Raw genomic sequence first — 21,269 nt, 5'->3', positions numbered from 1 at the left:
GATATATTTCCATCTTCTTGTGTCCTCTTCAATTTCTCTCAGCAGTGGTTTGTAGTTGTCATTATAGAGATTTTTCACATCCTTTGTTAACTCAATTCCTAAGTATTTTATTTTAGGGGTGGCTATTGCAAATGAGCAAACTTTCTTGATTTCTCTTTCTGCACGTTCACTATTGGAGAATAGAAATGCTACTGATTTTTGTGTGTTGATTTTGTATCCTGCAACTTTGCTGAAATCATTTATCAACTCCAAGAGTTTTTTGTAGAGGCTTTAGGCTGTTTGATATATAGGATCATGTCATCTGCAAACAGGGAAAGTTTGACTTCATCTTTTCTAATCTGGCTGCTCTTTGTTTCCTTCTCTTCTCTGATTGCTCTGGCTGGTACTTACAACACTATGTTGAATAGGAGTGGTGAGAGTGGGTATCCTTGTCTAGCTCCTGTTCTTAAAGGAAAAGCTTTCAGCTTCCCCCACTCAGGATGATATTGGCAGTGGGTTTATCATATACGTCTTTAATTATGTTGAGATACTTTCCATCTATACCTACCTTGTAGAGAGTCTTTATCATAAACGAGTGTTGAATTTTATCAAATGCTTTTTTGGCATCTATAGAGATGATCATATGGTCCTTGTGTTTGATTTTATTAATATGGTGTATCACATTTATTGATTTGTGTATGTTGAAGCAACCTTGCACCCCTGGGATGAATCCCACTTGATCATGGTGTATAATTTTGCGTATGTGTTGCTGTATTCTGTTAGCTAGTATTTTATTGAGGATTTTTGCATCTATATTCATCAAGGATATTGGCTTGTAGTTTTCTTTTTTAGTTGTATCTTTACCTGGTTTTGGTATCAGGATGATGTTTGCTTCATGGAGTGCGTTTGGGAGAATCGCCTCTGTTTCAATCTTTTGGAATAGTTTGTAGACAATCGGTGTCAATTCCTCTTTGAATGTTTGGTAGAATTCTGCTGTGAATCTATCTGGTCCTGGGCTTTTCTTTGTTGGGAGCCTTCTGATAACAGCTTCAATCTCTTTTATTGTTATTGGTCTGTTCAGATTTTCTACATTGTCTTGGCTCAGTTTTGGAAGCTTGTGTGTGTCCAGAAATTTATCCATTTCTTCCAGATTTTCAAATTTGTTGGCATATAGTTGTTTACAGTAGTCTCGAATGAGTCTTTGTATTTCAGAGGTATCAGTTGTAATATCACCTTTTACATTTCTAATTTTTGTTATTTGGGTCTTCTCTCTCCTTTTTTTAGTTAGCTGTGCTAATGGTTTGTCAATTTTATTTATCTTTTCAAAAAAACAGCTTTTTGATTCATTGATCGTTTGTATCATTTTATGGGTTTCAATTTCATTAAGTTCTGCTCTGATCTTTATGATTTCTTTCCATCTGCTAACTGTGGGTTTAGATTGATCTTGTTTTTCTAGTTCTTTAAGGTGAAGTGTTAGGTTGTTCACTTGCCATCTTTCCTTTCTTCTGAAGTGAGCATTTAATGTGATAGATTTCCCCCTTGGTACTGCTTTTGCAGTATCCCACAGGTTTTGGTATGATGTATCATTGTTTTCATTAGTTTCAATAAATTTTTTGATTTCCTGTTTGATTTCTTCTTGGACTCATATGTCATTAAGTAGAATGCTGTTTAATTTCCATGTGTTTGTATGATTTCCAGAATTTCATTTGTTATTGATTTCTAATTTTAATCTATCATGGTCTGAGAAAATACATGGGATAATTCCAATGTTTTTGAATTTGTTGAGACTTGATTTGTGACCTAATATGTGATCTATCCTGGAGAATAATCCATGTGCTGATGAGAAGAATGAATATTCTGAGGTTGTTGGATGGAATGTTCTGTAGATATCTGCCAAGTCCAATTGGTCTAGCATGTTGTTTAGATCTTGTGTTTCTCTGCTGATTCTTTGCTTAGATGATCTGTCCAGTATTGATAGTGGGGTGTTCAGGTCCCCTGCTATTATGGTATTAGTGTCTGTTTCCTTCTTTAGATCTATAGAGTTTGCTTTATAAATATGGTGGCTCCAACATCGGGTGCTTATATATTTATGATTGTTATGTCATCTTGATGGATGAATCCTTTTATCATTATGTAGTGGCCCTCTTTATCTCTTTTTATGGTTTTTAGTTTAAAGTCTGTTTTATCAGATATAAGAATAGCTACTCCAGCTCACTTTTCATTTCTGTTTGCATGGTAAATCTTTTTCCATCCTTTCACTCAGTCTATGTGAGTCTTTATAGGTGAGGTGGGTCTCTTGAAGGCAGCATATAGTTGGGTCCTCCTTCTTAATCCAGTCAGCCAGTCTGTGTCTTTTGATTAGAGAATTTAATCCTTTTGCATTAAGAGTTGTTATTGAAAAGTGTTGATTTACTCCTAGTATTTTATTGATTTTTGTTTGGATGTCTTAAGTGTCTTTTGTTCCTTTCTTTCTGATTCACTGTTTGTCTTCTGTATTTGTTGGTTTCTTGGGTTGTAGATAAATTTTTCTTTTTTCCTCTTCATTGTTGGCATTTTAATTTTACTAGTGGGTTTTGATTTTTCTTGAGTTTTTATGGCAGTGGTAGTTATTCTTCAGGTACCAAACCCAGTACTCCCTTGAGAATTTCTTGTAAGGGTGGTCATGTGGTAGTGAACTCCCACAGTTTTTGTTTGTCTGAGAAATATACTATTTGCCCTCCATTTCAGAAGGATAGCCTTGTGGGGTAGATTATTCTTGGCCAGCAATCTCTTTTAGTATTTTGAATATATCATCCCATTCCTTTCTGGCTTTTAGAGTTTGTGATGAAAAGTCTGATGTTAGTCTGATTGGGGTTCCCTAGGTGATTCGATGCTTCTCTCTTGCAGCTTTTAAGATTCTCTCTTTGTCTTTGAATTTTGCCCATTTGACTACAACATGTCTTAGAGAAGACCTTTTTGGGTTGAATACATTTGGGGATCTTTGACCTTCCTAAATCTGAAGATCTGTGTCTTTTCCTATACCTGGGAAGTTTTCTGCCACTATTTTGTTAAATATGTTTTCAATGCAATCTCCTTTTCCCTCCCCTTCTGGAATGACTTGGATATTTGAGTGCTTAAGGTTGTCTGATATCTCTTAGATTTTCTTCAATGTTTTTAATTCTTTTTCCTTATTTTTTTTGGTCTGCCTGTGTTATTTCAAACAGCCCATCTTCAAGGTCAGAAGTTCTCTCTTCTGCTTCTGCAAGCCTGCTGGTTAAACTCTCTGTTGTGTTTTTTATTTCGTTGAGTGAATTCTTCAGCTCAGCAAGCTCTGCTACATTCTTTTTCAGGGCATTGATTTCCTTGTATATTTCTTCTTTCAGGTCCTGTATACTTTTCCTTGTTTCATTGAGTTGTCCAGCTGAGTTTTCTTGTATCTCATTTAGTTTCCTTAGAATTATCCCTCGAAATTCCTTGTCAGACATTTCAAGGGCTTCTTGTTCTATAGGATCTGGAGCTTGAGTGTTATTACCCTTTGGTGGTGTACTTTCTTGATTTTTCATATTTCTTTTATCTTTCCTTTGATGTTTAGTCATTGTGGGAAGGGATTTCATGGTCCATTGATTTGACACTATTGTCTGGCTAGGATCCTGTTGGGGCTGCCAATTTGTCACGGATGCCTCAGTGTCTGCTTGGTTGCCTGCTGGCACCTCAGGTGTGTGGTCGCCTCAAGTCTCAGGCCTCTCCAGGGAGGTGCCTCTCTGATCAGTGTGCGCTCACCTGGGCTGGGGCTGGGATCTGGCAGCCGCCTAACTGGGATTTCAAGATTGGTACTGAGGGCTTTAAAAGGAGAGTGCATTAAGAGATGTCTCTCTCTGCTCCACCATTTCAGCCATGTGAGACTCCTGGGTCACTATCACCACCACCAGATGTGTTCCCTGGACTTTGGATGTCCCAGACTTTAAAACTGTAAGCAATAAACTTTGTTTTCTTATAAATCACCCAGTCCCATGTATTTTGTTATAAGCAACAGAAACAGACTAATACACTACCCAAAGTGTCTACAAATTCAATACAATCTCTATTAATCCCTATTAAAATTTTAATAACATTTTCTACAGAAATAGAAAATTAATTCTAACAGTATGCAACCACAAAAGACTCCAAATAGTCAAAGCAATCTTGAAAAAGAACAAAACTTGAGGCATTACACTACCTGATTTCAAAATATATTACAAAACTATAGCAATCCAAACAGCATGATACTGGCATAAAAATATACACATCAACCAGTAGAACAGAACAGAGAACCCAGAAATAAACCCACACATTTATAGTCAATTAATTTTTGACAAAGTTGCCAAGAACGCACAATGAAAAAGTAACAGTCTCTTCAGTAAATCTTGCTGGGAAAACTGGGTGTTCACATGAAAAAGAACAAAATTGGAACCTTTCTCACACCATATACGAAAATCAATTCGAAAGTGATTAAAAACTTGTGCATAAGACCTGAAATTGTAAAACCACGAGAAGAAAACAGGAAACTCTTCACAACATTGTTCTGGGAAATGATTCTTGGATATGACCCTAAAAGCACAGGCAACAAAAGCAAAAACAGGCAAATGGGATTGCATTAAACTAAAAAGCTTCTGCACAGCAAAGGAAACAAGAGTGAAGAGACAACCTATGGATTGGGAGAAAGTATTGGCAAACCGTACATCTGATAAGGGGTTAATATCCAAATAAATAAGGGACTCAAATATCTCAATAGCAAGGAAACAAATAATCCTATTTAAAAATGGGCAAAGCACCTGAATAGACATTTTTCCAAAGAAGACATACGAAGAGGTAACAGGTATACGAAAAAAATGCTGAACATCACTAATCATCAGGCAAATGCAAGTCAAAACCACAATGAGCTATTACCTCACACCTGTTAGAATGGCTTTTATAAAAAATATAAAAGATGACAAGTGTTGGCGAAGATGTGGAGTAAAGGGAACCCTTGCACACTGTTGGTGGAAATGTAACTTAGCACAGCATTTATGGATAACAGTACTGAAGGTTCTCAAAACACAAAATATAGAACTGAGAATAGGAGATGCTCAGTTCCCCAGGGATTGGGTTTCAAGCCACTCCCCTGGCTCTCAAACTGCTTCTCTAGGACTCAAGCTCTGCCTCTGAGTCCCAAGCTGTGGTGGCCTGTAGCATCTATTTTTGGCACCAGCATGTGGAGATTGAGACCACAGGGGGCAGACTTATGCAATCTCACTGGCCAAGCACATTCAGTAAAAAGGAGTTTATCCCTTGAATGACCTTCCACTGGAGGTGTTAGAGAGCAACGAGAATATTCTAAGTGTATTCAGTGACTGTGGTGGAATCTGACCAACGAGCATGCTCTAAAAGAGACCAACTGAGCATGTGCAAGACTAGGTAACATAACTGGGAACCATCCCCTTAGTTGAATATTCATTAGATAGCATGAATATGTATTAGATAGCAAAACGATAGAAGTTGAATCCCGGTAGAAGGCAGGACTGTTGCTCATTCTCTTTGGGATGAGCACACACTTTGCTTGAGGTGTGTATTTCTTTCTTTTTGTATCAGACTTGCTTTTTTAGCAGGCTGCTGTTCACTCTAGAGCCAGCCTGCACTTTGAATGTGTATTTCTTACTTTTGTATTAAATTTGGTGCAGGCCCTGCTCAGTCTCTGGAGCTAGGCTGCACTTTTTCTGTGAAATCTGTATCTCTAATTCATTACATTAGACTTGTTTTCACTTTTTACTGTGATTCTGCTCTTGAATTCTTTCCTGTGGTGGAGTCAAGAACTTGATAAGAGGACAGGGTGGGTTGAGGCTGGTTATCAAACCTCCCTAGGCCAGAATACCATATGATACACCAATCCCACTTCTGGGTATATATCCAAAAAAATTCAAATCACTATCTCAAAGAGATATCTTCACTCCCATATTCATTACAGCATTATTCACAATAGCTAAGATATAAAAATCAACCTAAGCATCCATCGACAGATAAGCGGATAAAGAAAATGTGAATTATACACAGTGGAATACTATTCAGACTTAAAAAAGAAGGAAGTCTTGTCATTTGCAACATGTGGATGAACTTGGAAGACATTATACTAAGTGATATTAAGCCAGGCACAGAAAGACAAATACTGCACAACCTCACTTATATGTGGAATCTTAAAAAAAAAAAAAAAAAAGAAAGAAAAGAAAAAAGTCAAACACAAAAGTAGAGAGTAGCATGGTGGTTAACAGGGGCTGGAGGTGGGGAGGGGGAATGGGGAGATGTTTGACAAAGGGTACAAAGTTTCTGTCAGACAGCAGGAATACATTTTGGAGATCTATGATACAGCACGGTGACTATAGTTAGTAATAATGTGCTGCATATTCGCAAATTGCAAAGAGTAGATTTTAAGTGTTCTCATTACAAAAATGTAAGTATGTGAGGTTATGGATGTGCTCATTACTTAATTTAATTATTCCACAATGTATACATATAGGGTTCTTCAAAAAGTTCGTGGGGGGGCCGGCCCGTGGCTCACTTGGGAGAGTGCGGTGCTGACAACACCAAGGCCACGGGTTTGGATCCCTATATAGGGATGGCCGGTTCGCTCACTTGGGAGAGCATAGTGCTGACAACACCAAATCAAGGGTTAAGATCTCTTTACCAGTCATCTTAAAAAAAAAAAAAAAGTTCATGGAAAAATAGAATTAAAAAGTCTGAATATTTTCATGAACTTTTTGAAGACCCCCCATATGAAAATATTACACTGTATTCCATAAATATATAAAATCATTATTTGTTAATTAAAAAAAAATTAAATGAAATACCATGTCCCTACCTCCCCAAAAGTAAATGAATATAATTAACCTTGTTAATAATTTTAAAAAATTCATATGCTATAACAACTTATGCAGAAAAAGCGTTTGAAAAACTTAAACATCTAAACATTTATGATTTAAAAAATCCTCAGCAAACTAGGATTAGAAGGAAATTTCCTCAACCTAATAAAGGGCACCATCAAAAACATACAGTGAATATAATAATGGTGAAAGACTGAACACTTTCAGTCTAATGGAAGGATATCTGCTCTACACTATAACATCGTACTGAAGGTTATAGGCAATGCAATAAGGCAAGAACAAGGACTAAAGGCATACAGATTGGAAAGGAAGAAATGAAACTGTTTTCATTGATAGATCACATGATTGTCTACATAGAAAAAACACAAAGTATCTGCAGATCTATGAATAAAATCTTTTAGAATAAGTAAGTTTAGCAAGGTTGCAGGATACAAGGTCAATATACAAAAGTCAATCATATTTTTGTATACTAGTAATGAAAAACTAAAAATTGAAATAAATTAAACAGTGCTCTTTATAACAGCACCAAAAGCATGAAATATTTAGGTATAAATTTTATAAAATATGTGCAAGATTTGTATTCTAAAGAACTACAAAAACACTCATAAAAGAAATCACAGAAGACCTAAATAAATTGAGAGACATACAGGTTCATGGATTGGAAATGTCAGTATAGTAAAGATGCCAATTTCCCCTCAATTTATCTATAGATCCAGTAGAATTCCAATATACATCCCAGAATTTTTGTAGAAATTTACAAACCAGTTCTAAAATTTATGTGGAAAACAAGGAAATCAGAATATCCAAAATATTTTGCAAAAGAACAAATTGGAGGACTCACATCATTTGATTTTATAGTTTCTATATATTAGGCTTCACAGTCAGCTTAACATAAGAACATCTGCTACTGCCGTGCCCTGTCCCTCTGCCCCCTCCCTTTCCCTTCAAGGCCAGTACGTTCTGACAAGAATGCCTGGTACAACTCACCCTGTCCGCCTACCTCCTGCCTTTCTCTCAGGCTGATGTGCTCCAATAAAAACATCATGTATGAAGCAAACAAAACAAAACAAAAACAACAACACACAAAGCCTTTACGGCATGCTGAGTGCTCAGAATATCTGCCCCAACCCCTCCCAGACAAGCCCTGTAATAAAGTCTCTGCCAGTCTGTACGAGGGCAGAACACTGAACTTTTAGTTTCCCCTCCAGATTTGCTGGAGTAAACTCCCTTGCTTGATAACGTTTGGCTCAGGGTCTTTCATTCTGTTTGTCTCACAGACCTAACACTATAAAGTTAGATTTTCAAAGTACTATATTATTAGAGAATGAATAAACATATAGATCATTGGAACAAAAGCGAAAGTCTTGAAATTAACCCATATATAAATAGCCAATTAATTTTTGACAAAGTTGCAAAGGCAATTCAATGGAGAATGAATAGTGTTTATCAAAAAATAATGCTGAATTTCTCAATATCCATATGCAAAAAAAACCCTTAATCTATATCTTGCCCTAACAAAATTTAACTCAAAATGGATCATAGGCCTAAATGTGAAACCTAACATTCCAAAACTTTTAGAGGAAAACATTGGAGAAAATCTTTATGACCTTAGGTTAGGCAAGGATGTCTTAGATTACAACACCCAAAGCACAATCATTTTAGAAGAAAAATTGGACTTCAAAGTTAAGAACAACTGCTTTTTAAAAGACATTGTAAAGAAACTAAAAAGACTAACCAGAGAGTGGGAGAAAATATTTGCAAATTCTTATTTGATAATAGACTTATAGTCCAAATATGTAAACAACTATCACAACTCCATATTAAGAAAATAAACAACTCAATCTAAAATGGGCAAAAGATTTGAACAAATGCTTCACCAAAGAAGATAACTGGATGGCAAATAAGCAAATGAAAAGTTGTTCAACATCACTGGGATAAGGCACAATAAAAATCATAATGAGATGTCACTGCACACCTATTAGAATGTTAAAAAAAAAAAAAAAAAAAAAACCACCAAAAAACCTAAACTGGAACTCTCATACATCCCTGGTGAGAATGCAAAAAGGTGCAGCTTCCTAGGAAAGAGTTTTTGCAGTTTCTACAAATTTAAACCTACACTTACCATATGACCCAGCCGTTCTGCTCTTAGGTAAATGCACACAAAAATCTGTTCACAATTGTTTTAGCAGTTTTACATACAACATCCCATAACTGTTTCTCAACTGGTGAAGTGATGAACAGTGGTACGTCTGTGCAACAGCACAATACTCAACAGTAAAAAAGTGAACTACCGATGTACCCAACGTGGGTGGATCTCAAAAACACTGTGCTCATTGAAAGAGGCCAGACACAAAGGAATACATACTATATAATTCTATTTACATAACATTTTGTAGAATATAAACTAATTTATAGGGCCAGAAAGCAGAGCAGTTATTGCCTGGTGCGAGAGATGAAGGCGAGACGGACTGCAGTGGGGCATGACGAAACTTTGGGGGTGATTGATGTTCTGTGGTTTGTGCTTCTGATTACAGAACTTCATATTTTTGCCAAAAAATCCCCACACTGTGTGTTGGACAACTGGATTCTATTTGGGAAAGACATAAAGTTTCCCTGCTTTATAAAATAATTTAGATGGATAAAAGACAAAGTTATGTGGCATGGGATCCCTGATGTGGAGGGTAAGTATTTGAAATTATTGAAAGGAAATAAGTATTTATGATTTGGTGTAGGCTAAGATTTATTAGATATGATAACGAGAGCAAAAAACATAAAAGAAAGCCTGCTAAGTATAATTACATATATTTACATATTTTTAATTAAATTATTTTTGCCTCTGAAACACTGAGAATAACTTATCTAAACATAGATATTTGTTTTATTCTTTTTAAAATTAACAGCTGCACAATATTACATTGTATGTATAAATTACCACAGTAATTGAAACAATCTCTGTGTTTGGTGTTTACGTATTATTTGGCGATCATAAATAATGCTGCAATAAACAGACAATGTATTTTTAATCATTAGAGATACACCTTCTGAGTAAATTCCTTTTAAAGGAATTGTAGTTCAAAAGATATATGGATATGTATTTTGTTAGCTATTGCCTCCAAACCACTATAAATATTATAAGAAAAGCAATCATCTGGAAGAAAATATTTATAAAGCATCTAAACAACAAGACTTCTATGTGCAGTATATAAAATCTCAAGGAAAAGGATTTAGATGAAGGGATACAATCCAGAAGAAAAATTAGCAAAATGGAGATGAAGGAAACTCTGTAAAGAAGCAACTCAAATGACAAATGAAGGTACGAACCTTGCAAGTAAAGATAGGATACTGAGGAGATAATCTTCCATATACTGGTTGTGGGAATATGAATTGAGAGCCAGGTGGGAAAGCCTTTTGACATCTATTGTAAGCGCTGGGACTCCGAGAACTAGCAATTCTCTTTTCAGGCACAAGTTCATTTACTTACGAGGGTACTTCAAAAAGGTCATGGAAAGGTTTGTATTATCTTTGAACTCTATTTTTCACAAACTTTTTGAAATACCCTTGAATATCCTCAAAGAACCTTGAAAAAAACCTATTATCACTTCATTTATTTTCTCATAGAAATTAAGAATTTTCAGGTAAAGTTTAAGCCACAAAGCAGGGCTTACCAGACTGGATTCTGATCAGTCCCCGTGTGTTCCAGGTGACAGCAGCTCTTGAGGTATGGATAACGGCCTCCCTCCTCCCACATGTACACATGCAAAGAGAGATCTCGGGATGCGGTGAGGACACGGATAGAATCCTTCAAAGGATATCCAGGAGTGAGCAGCCAAGAAGTCAAAGTCAGATCCAAAAGCAGTGGGACAAAGAAAAGATAAAAGTTTAGGTGATGGATATGCTATTCACCCTAAGTGAATCATTGCATAATACATGCATGTGTTGAAACAACACACTGTACCCCACACATGTGTACAATTAAAAATTTTTTAAAAATTAAAAAGCAATGGGAGGAGAGAGATCATACTTACCACCCATAAGCTGTTGATGGCTACCTGGTGGTCCTCAAATCGTTGCAGGAGGAAGCCATTGATGTTGAAGAGAAACAGGTATGGCCCACTCACAAAGACAATCATATTTCCTTCACCGACTCCCATCCATAATGGACTCTCAATTTGAACCGGCAACAGGAAACTTGCGATCTGATATTCTGTTTTTGTGTAAAATACATATGCACACACATACATGCAGGCAATTTCAAATCATTTAGTCAGAACACTATCCTTACACTGAATGAAATAACATACTCCCTACTTCCATGGAACTTCAGTCCAGTGAAGAAAATGAAGGGTTGTCCAGTGGCCTGACAAGTACATGTCACTGGCTGTGGTAAGGGATGCCATGACACAGGAACAGAAGGCTATGGACAATAAATAACACAAACATTAAGGGAGACCTGTAATGGGAAGGGGCATCGGAACCCAGGCCCTAAAACCTGATGGAAATCTAAACATGTCTACCCAAAAGGGCAGGGTGGAATATAGAGCTCAGCGTGGGCATTAGAGTCAAACAGGCATGGATTCACCCCCAGCTGAAGACACCCCCTGTTCCCTTCACACAGTATGACCTACTTACGTAAACTGATAGCTTAACACGAACACATGTGTGATACAGAAGAGAAACAAGTGTTTCTACTGTGGCATAGCCTACCTCGGATGACTGTTTTACCCCCAGTCCTCTCAGTTGTTAGATCAAAGGTGGTAAATCCTGTGTTTTTGCTAGAGCCTCTTCGGAACATGAGTGTTATCCTGTTTTTCATCCTTGGGTTCCAGCAGGCTCTGCAGCATGGTGCAAATGGTAGGGAGACAGACAGAGGAGTGCTATCCTCTGAAGGTCTCAGTAAGCACTCTGTGAAAAATACCTAAGGAGAGAGCAATGCACATGCAGTCAGGTGAAGGGGACGTTACAGCATCTCAGGACAGAAGTGACTCCAGAAAAGATGCCTACAACATCCTCATCTTGTGGCCAAAGCTTTGTTCTGCATCTCAGGAAGCGTTGAGTACTCACTGCTCATCACTCCAGCTTACGAGGAGCTCTTTGTCTTCCTATCCTTCCTGCATGTTTACAGATAGAATGGAGTCCCTGAGCATACCAGGGGGTTACAAAATCATCTTGCCACATTGGACCTCTGGTCAAGTTGAAGTTGGCTAAGTAGATTTTCCTTTCTTGGAGAACCACTCAAGGGTTCTTTTGCTTTTACTACCTCTCCTCTTAACTCCTTGCTCTCTGCTGCCTGCCCAGGGCACAGGTGCCACGCTCAGGATGACGTTCAGAAGCTGGTGCATATTTATTTACCTTTGGGCTTCTCTGTGCTTTCAAGTCAAGGTAGATTAAAGTAAGGAAAGCTAAAGTGAACAAAGTTACTAAAGATCCTTGTCTCTTCATACTTCTCTCACCCTCCTCTATTTCTTTGGCAGAGTCAGGCTTCACGAATACATTTTCATTAATAAATATTTGCCATTACAACTGGATATTATTGCTTCAAAGAACATTGTTTCCTGACTGTAAGAATGGATTCCACTTCTGAAAAGGCCTGAGAGAGGAGGAAGCAGTATGCCTGGTCCTCCCTGAGATCTGTAGCTTCTCTAACACTTCCTAACATGACCTTCCTAGTGTTTGACCCTCCTGTCCCAAAGCTGAAGCACACAGAATAGCACCTACCTTTGGCAAGATATGTTGATGTCTCCCAGAAGCAAAGACCCATTTCTTGTCAGGAGAGCAGTGTAGAAGATCAACACTATATTTAAATGCATTAACTTTAGAAATATCCTTTAACTGAGGTACTGTCAATGTGTAGATGTCACCTTCAGAATCACCCACCTGAAACCAAAGCATTGCCACCATATCAATAGAAGTAGATGTAAAACCTTAAACTACACAGGAAGCAGCACTGTCAGGTGTGACCATCACATAATGCAGATAAAAACCTCTGACCAGGCTGTATCACAAGTTGTTGGGATGATCCCAGGGAATAAAACTTTCTAAGCTCCAATACACTCTTCTCAAGGATAGTTATTTATTAGCACATTACCGCTATATTTTTCCCTCAATGTCTCCCCAAACCCACATCTCTCCCTGCACAGTCCCTGTCCATATTTAAAGACTGTACGATAATGTACACTTGAAAGAAGACACATAGATATGAAAGGATTCAGGAAGGTTGTTTTTACAAGAATGGCTGGGGAAATGTACTTGAGGTAGGTCAAAGACCAACAGGGTATGGAGGTCTGTATGGCCAACATCCATTGGTAAATTTTGACTGACTCTGAGGGTATGTTGAAGAGATGACTCCAAGGAGACAGATTGGGATGTGACAAGAATTGGGCCTTGACACATGTCAAGGCAGCAGGCATTTTGTTTTACGGGCCACCACCAGATGCAGGGCTCACTTACCATCACGAATGGGCCATCCTTTGTGAGACAGGCTTCCAAGGAAAAACAGGCCCGAGGCATGGTGAGAGCAGCTACAGCATCCCCATCCTGACAATTCCACACTTTGATAGTTCCCTTCATGTCCACAGTGATTGCAAGATGCATCTGAGGGAAGGTCACCAGCTCATTGATCCTGGACTGCTGGACTGGGCTTGACCAGATCATAATGCCCTGGAGAACGAGAATGACACTATTCAAGGAACTCCTCACTCCTACAGTGCTTTCGTTCTGTCCATGTTTATTTAGAAGCCTCTTCCCAATCAGATCCACTTCTTGCTTCTGGGAAAAGAATATGAAAACTCTAAACATGTCACTTAGTTGGGGGTATAAACATGAAAACAGGAGCTATGCAATGCTTAAATGCAGGAACTCGTTACATGATGGGAATAGAGAACAATCAGGCTTTATTTCACAACATATTTTACAACATGAAACATACCTAGAATTTTACAACATATGAAACATGCCTAGAATTCTTTCTATGACATAGTAGGAACTACAATGTCTGCTTAGACATGGTAGGTATCAACTGTCATGAGTATTGTTATTCCATTATCAACCTTGTACACTGCACTCAAAAAAGAACAAATAGTTTTCTTTCTAGAATTCTATTTAGCCTTTTTTTATTGTGAAGTATATCATACAAAAAGAAAAGAGCACAAACATACATGTAAAGTTTAATAAATTAATACAACTGAATACCAATGTTCTCCCAAAGTCCTCTTGTATTTGCTCTATTTAATAACCCTTCTAGCCTGCTCAGATGTGACCACTATTTTGATTCCTAACAGTATAACAGATTGCCTGTATAGTGCTACCTATTGTCATGAAGAAACCATTCCAAAAATTTAGTGGCTTAAAACAAATTTTTGTTATCTGAAAGTTGGGTCTCTTGTGAGGTTGAAGTCAAGTTTCACTTTCAAGATGGCTCACTCACATGGCTGGGAAGTAGGTGCTGGCTATTGGCAGGAGTCCTCAAACCTCACCACACAAGTGATTCTGTAGGGTTGCTTGGGTGTCCTCATAACTGGATATCAAAGAGCCAATGACTCAAGACAGAAGTGTCTTCTATGTAATACCTTCAGAAGTTACAGAGGCTTACGATCAAGGTGGTGGATCAGACAGTCCCCCAGCATCACTCTCTCCCACAAATCAATCAATTTACAACTATTAAAAAGCAACAACAGCCAAGCTGGGGAAGAGGAGGAGAGACTTACGGAGTGCATGAAGGTGGGAGAAGCCACAATGAGAGAAAGAAAGAACTGCTCCGACTGTTTCAAGCCCCGGCCACTTCAAGGCTGGAGCTGGTGAATGCACGGAGCAGAAACTGGCAAAGGCTGCAGCTGTGCCCTTCATATGAATTTGCATTGAGGCGGCAGCAGAAAAGAGGGCCTTGGTGGCCCCCAGGCCAGCAAGACTACCAAGATGGTTCCCATGGACACATGGGACACATGCCACAAGAACTGAAGAGAAGGAGCCACTCAGAGGCTGGTGAGTCATCACAAGGGACTGGTGCACAGCCGGTCCCATGGGAAGTATTTGGAGTGCAGGCGGTGAGGGAGACGGGCCCACCAGGAGAACACTGGGGCACAGCATGGACAGCTGATCTGTCCCCCAATCAGTGCAGGACCACTCAGTGGAGACTGGCCAGGAATATAGACCTGCAGGGGCTGAAAAGTCTCAGGGATAGACCAGAGTTTCCACACAACCCAGGTGTACTGGATCTCATGAGAGCCAGAAGTACCTGCAAAGTCAGCCACTAAAACCGGAGCTGCACAAAAAGCCTTCCCCAGGGAATCAGCAGCAAAGCAGCAATTTAGCTCAACCACAGAATTCAAGTGCTGTTCCCCACAGGAAGTTCCCCCATGTTAGAAGTAAGCCAAGGACAACAAATTAGTTTCAGTGCAGAGTTTAAGTGGTAGAACAGCAAATAACCCAACATAGAACTGGAAGAAAAAACAAAATACCCACAGACCAGAGACAAAGTCTGATATTAATTAATAAAGTTCTCTCATACCAAAGAACACCTATAAAACCTAGAAGGACCAGAATTCCCCTGGGCTACCAAGCCAGGCAGGAGCGAGGGCTGGGGGCCTCAGCCATGTCCCCCAACGCCTGCAACCCAGCAACAACTACTGAGCCACTGCAGGAAGTGCCCCGGGCTCTCTGGAGCCAGGGTGATGGGGGGCTGAGGGCCTTGGGCACAGCCCCCCAACACCCACAACCAGCACAGCGATGACTGCCAAGCTGCTGCAGGAAGTGCCCTAGGCTCCTGAGCTGGGGCAATGGTGGGGGACGAAGGCTTCAGCCACACACCCCTGACATCTTCACCCAGCCCAGCAATGACTAAGACACTGCTGCAAGCCCCCTGGTCTCCCCTGCAGGAATGAGGGGGGTGCCACAGGCCTCAACCTCACACTTTTCCCTTCATCCTTCTCTCACCCTATTTCCTTCCCTCTTTTCCTCTCTCCCTCCCTCCCAACTGCTCCACAACATCATAGAATGTAAAAAATATTAATAACTAAACTTAAAAAAATGGTGCTAATCATTGATGGAAAAGGCAGAAAATAAATAAATGCATATAATCATTAAAAAAAAGTTTCACACCATCATTTCCATGATATCCTATTGGTTACATAGGTCAGCCCTACTTGTTGTGGCAGCAGACTACACAAGATCATGAATACTAGGGAGCAAGTACATTGGGCCATCTTAGAGACTGGCTGCCATAGTCCACCTGTGGCCCCTAATGATTCACTTCTCTCTAAAATAAAAATACACTCACCATTTCCCGATACCTCCATATGTCTTATACCATTACAGCATCATCACAAAATCTAGGATCAGGATCTCATTGTTTAATTAGTTCCACATATAGATGAAGCACTTTAGATTCAGTTCATACTAATGTGAAAACTTTCTCAACTAAATATACAAGTCATCTGTCCTGCACACTCAAAATACAAGGGTGGGGTAGGCACAGGATACCATATACACTGTCATTCACAAAAGGGGAAAAAGGAAAAATGGGGTGAGAGGAATGGGAAGCACCAATGAATCACTGCTACACAGAAATTTTGGAATCCAGTGGAGGACATGCTGGCAGTTTGTTGATTCAAGTCCTAAGAAAGATTCTTCATGACTCTTGGTTTCACTCTCTAGGCTCTTGGTTTTGTCCTCTGAGTTATCCTTCTGTTTCCATATATGGTGGCCTAATTTTGCAGCTGAGTAGTTTTTGTAGCCTGTTTCCTGCCTGTAAATGTTTTGGGATGCAAAAGGGCTTTTTTCCTTTTGTCATGTTTTGGTCCCTTTAAATCCCAGCTGGCAGTGTTTCTGCCAATGTAATTCTCTCAAAACCTTTGTGGGTCTCCTCAGAACCTTTTAGAGTTTATGCCACTAGACAAGAGCCACACATGCAAGTATTTGAAATAAATTGTTTTGTATCTTGGCCTTCTGCTGGGGTACCTGAGGACAATGCCTTAAGCTTTTTTTGTGGGGCACAATAATGTTTTGATACATATGTATGTCATATAATAATTAGGTTAGGGCAGTTAAAATATCAATCACTTAAGCTTCTTAGAAGTCCTTTTGCTTCACTGAGAAGTTCCCTGAGGCACTTCCTTAGATCTTTCTAAAGTCTAACAAGGAATTTTGCAGCCACCTCTTGGGCTTCATCTTTATAGTAAGATTCACTGACATTGCTCTGCATTGATCTTTGTTTAAAATCCATTTCTTAATTTTTGGCATCATTTGCCATCTGTAGAGGCTGGGGATTTTCAAAACCAGCAATACCTAATTCTCTCTTGGTTGATAGTTCTTACTGTATCCTCTCTTTCTTTGCATTTTACTATAAGCAGCAAGAAGCAGTCAATATTGAGCATTCTGCCTGAAATTTTCCTTAGCAAGATCACTCAATTCATTGGATACATTTTCTAATTTTCACCTTACCATGGGTGACAGTGTTGTTGCTAAACTTCTGCAACTATATAAGAAGGATTCCTTTTCCTCCAGTGTCCAATAACATTTTTCACACTTTTGTTAAAGCCCTCATGGTAGGTCATTATGTTTTTGCTAATAGTCTCTTCAAGGTTCTCCTCAGTCGTATCAGCTTCTGTTTGCTGCCTGGTTCCAAAGCTTTTCCACATTGTAGGTTTTTGTTATGGCAGCGCCCCACTTCCAGGTTCTAAAAACTATATTAGTTATCTATTGCTGAACAACAAGTTACATAGCAGCTTAAAGTAATAAACATTTATCTCACACAGTTTCTGTGGATCAAAAAATCAAGAGTGGATTAACTGAGTGGTTCTGGCTTAGGATCTCTTACGAGGTTGCAGCAAGATGTTGGCTAAAGGATTTGGACCAGGGCTGGAAGATTTGCTTTTAAGATGGCTCACTCACATGACTGCAAGATGATGCTGGATGTTGGCAGGAGACCTGAATTCTCTGTCCTGTGGACCTGTCCATTAGATTACTTGAATGTCCCCAGGAACATGGTGTCTGGTTTCCCCTAGAGAAAGTTATCCAAGAGATACACTTCTAGATTTTTAACTCTTTTCCCTGTCACCTCATATATTCATACAAGGGTATTTATCATACATCAGAAGACCCTGAGAGAGAGAGAGAGAGAATCATTATCTAATTTTTATAGGGAGGGATAGAGAGATCCAAACAGGTAAAATTTTAAAAATACAATAATTTGGGACCCACTTTGGGGTCTTTCAACTCCCTAACCAGTACTCCTTGTATTACATGTGCTGGTCTTCATAAAACCTTTGTACCCCCTGGAAGTAACCTGAAATAGACACCACTTTCTGAAAAAGTTAGTATAACAAATGCCAATCATTGACAAAGAGGCAGGTTCTAAAGAATAGGTAAGGAAGATGAACAATGCCAAAAGATTATGTGCTTCCCAAAGTCACTCCATGTTACAGCCAGAAAATAGAGCCTTGTACAAGATTATATGTAGAAACACATATTAAAAAGCAAATTCTCTGTGTCTATGCTCTGAATGAAAAAGTCATAAGTTACTAGTTAGAAAAACTGATTTGAACCCTTGCTTCTGTTACTAATTCCAAGTATCATTTTCCTTTCAAAACTCCTGTTTCATATGTGTAACAGGATGGATGCAGGCATGCATTACCTTTGCTACTTATTGGCAAGACTCACCTCTTGCACATCCCAGGCATAAAGCACACGCCATGAAGACGCAGCACAAACAATCGACTTCTCTTGTCCACCCGTTGTGAGGCCACTTCCTGAGAGATAAGCCAAAGGCCCAAAGGTTCCTGGAAGAAAACACAGACAAAATGACCAGATAGTTGAGGGATGATCCAAACCAAATAAAGACAATTTTAAGTTTCCTGTAACCTCTTAGGATGGCTTGTGTAACAATTATGGAGAAGATGGAAACTGCGCTTCAAGTCAGCCAAACATGCATTCCCATTACAGAATGGCCATTTGGAGATATTGGCCAACTTGTTTTTTCTCTTTCACCCATTTCCATAGATATAAAGTGGGTATAAAAATGTCTCCAAAAGAGACCTTTTCTGAGTTTTAAAAGAGGTATCAGGAATAAAGTGAGGAGAACCTCTGTTATTAAGAGTTTCTCATTAACTTTTTTTCAGATTTTTGTTCAAGGGATGGGAAGACTTAGAAAAAGGGACTATCAGGGCCTGATTTTATGTTGTGAAAAGATCACTGTGGTTTCTCAATTCAGCACAGACTGTAGGAGACAAGAAAGGAAGCAGGGAGACTAGTTACATGGCTATTACTGCAACCCAGTCCTGTTAAATTTTAATTCCCTTTCCCTTCACTGAATGAGAACACAGAACTGCATACAGGGGGGGAAAATAGAGTGGATTTCTGGAAACAAGAAGTTTATCATGTTCCTCTAGGGCACTCATCCACCTACCAAGGTTCCCAGTTGCTTCTTTGTAGATAAAGTCATCTGGCTGTGCCGATTCCATGAGATGCTCCTGCTTTACTTGATGCAGGAATAATTGCTTCCATGTCTGCTTACCCTGACACGGATAAGCGAAGTTGCAGAAGCTCCATCTCTCCAGACACAGCTTTCTGGAAACAGTTGGAATCTTATCAGGCTACACCCAGTCAGCTCACCTCCTCAGAGCCACTGTCACATCACATGAACACTTCCTGTGTGCCTCTTGACACAGCCACACACAACCTTAGGTACATAGTGCAGGTGCACAATTAGATGGCCTCCTTTCCCCTTCCCACATACCCTGCCGCTTCCCTTACTCACCTCCACAGGTAATCACTCTCTGCAACCTTATTCCAGTACTACGAGAGAGAAAGGAAGAGATAAGCAGGTAATCAGTACCCACATGTTGGCTCCTCCTCTGCTGTCATTTGTTTTGGGAGCTGGGCCCACCCAGGTTGATCAGACACACTCCCAGCTCACAAAGCCCTCCCAGTCTGGGGAGACAGGGAAATGGTAACAGCAGAGACTTATCACTGCTAATACAGGCACTCGGTATTCCTGTGAGAGCTCGGAGGAAGAAGTGTTGATTTCCTAGGACTTGAAATAGGACCTCAAGGACCAGTTAATCAGCACAACTCCTGTTTATTAGCTTATCCTTTTCATTGAACGGCATATCAGGTTCATCATCATAGCGAATGATGCTAACCCCCGAACTCTCAATGTGCCACTCTGCTATTCTTCAGATTGGTGCTAAACTTGTCAAGAGAAGTGACTGAGCCCTAGGGACACTGGTATATCAGAGCTGAATGGGTGTGTCTGAACAGACAAATGTAAGAAATGAAGGAAGGCTATGTGGGTCCGAGGCTGGGGTAGTTAAGGTCCCAGCACTGAGATGACAGGTGAAAGGGGTCTTGTGCAAGAACTGACAAGGTGGGGTGTGGGCAGGGAGCTGGTCAATTCAGACATAGCAGTGGAGGGTGGAGAGCCTTTACCTTGTTCACTTGGGAAGCCTGTAGCAAGCTGAACGCGTCCAGGAAGGAGAAGATTCGCACCATCGGCACTTCAGGCAATTGGATCTCCATCTTCCTTGGCCCTAGCCCACATCCAGTTGCCCTTCTCCTGTATGGCTTGCTCTAAATTTAAAGGCTTGGCCAAAGTCTGCAGCACTTGGAAGGATTTCCACCCACAGCCCATCTGGCTCTGATAGAAACAAGCTGCAGATGTGCGCACTCCCAGCCTGACCTCCACTTTGACCTCTTGCCTGGGGCCAGATCCACCCAGCCAAGGGCATTCTTCCCTAAACTAGCTTGTTAGTGCTGTTCGTTGTTTAGAGGAGATCAACGCCTTCTTTACACTGTGAACTGGAAGTGCAGGACCCAGGGCAGCCCCAATTGCTGATGAACTTGTCAGGACTCTCTAGGAAATGTCAACTAACACATTCCCCTTCATCAGATTCAAGTCTCTGTGTGACACCCTTTAATTTGCAAATTGCCAGGGTAGGGAATCTGCTTGCCACATTTATGAGTCTACCTTAAGACATCGAGTCTCATCAACCTGGTCCATCTCTCATCGCCAATATAGCCACCGGGTTTGTGCCTTTGTGCATTTAACTTTCTGGTGGAAGGGGAAAGAACGAGCCAAACAGATTTCTCCATAGAGGTCTATGCTAAGGCAGCAGGCCTTGTCTGAGATGACTCTCAGTTGGTGCTTTTTCCTGTAATGTGACTCTTTTCTACAGTTACAAATCTCCCAAGAACTTGATGACTCATTCCAGTATTCTCTAGAGAGGATATACTGGACTGAATGTTTGTGTCCACCCAAATTCATAGGTTGAAATTCTAACTCCCAATGTAATTGAAGGTGGGGTGCCTTGGATTGAGTGTCCCCCCAAAACTTGACCCCCACTGTGACAGTATTAAGAGGGTGGTTAATCCTATTATGGTAATTGAAAGGTGGAGGCTTGAAGAGGTGATTAGATTGCAGGACCACGCCGT

At 39.9% G+C, this 21,269-nt stretch overlaps 1 protein-coding gene across 1 annotated transcript; it reads right to left on the bottom strand.

Annotated features, from left to right (window-relative positions):
* Nucleotides 1–10,509: 10,509 nt before the first annotated feature.
* FBXW12 (F-box and WD repeat domain containing 12) lies at nt 10,510–20,357 on the bottom strand. Its single transcript, XM_063113393.1, has 9 exons — nt 20,268–20,357; nt 19,597–19,634; nt 19,246–19,406; nt 18,501–18,619; nt 13,296–13,505; nt 12,564–12,722; nt 11,553–11,763; nt 10,874–11,052; nt 10,510–10,647 (listed from the first exon to the last, which is right to left on the bottom strand). The coding sequence occupies exons 1-9, from the start codon at nt 20,355–20,357 to the stop codon at nt 10,510–10,512; spliced, it is 1,305 nt and encodes a 434-aa protein (XP_062969463.1).
* Between the last annotated feature and the right edge of the window lie 912 nt (nt 20,358–21,269).

The sequence above is a fragment of the Cynocephalus volans genome, chromosome 11, assembly GCF_027409185.1.
Source record: "Cynocephalus volans isolate mCynVol1 chromosome 11, mCynVol1.pri, whole genome shotgun sequence".
Lineage (NCBI taxonomy): Eukaryota > Metazoa > Chordata > Mammalia > Dermoptera > Cynocephalidae > Cynocephalus > Cynocephalus volans.
Note: the sequence above shows the minus strand (reverse complement) of the source record. Positions and strands in the feature narration are given on the sequence as shown.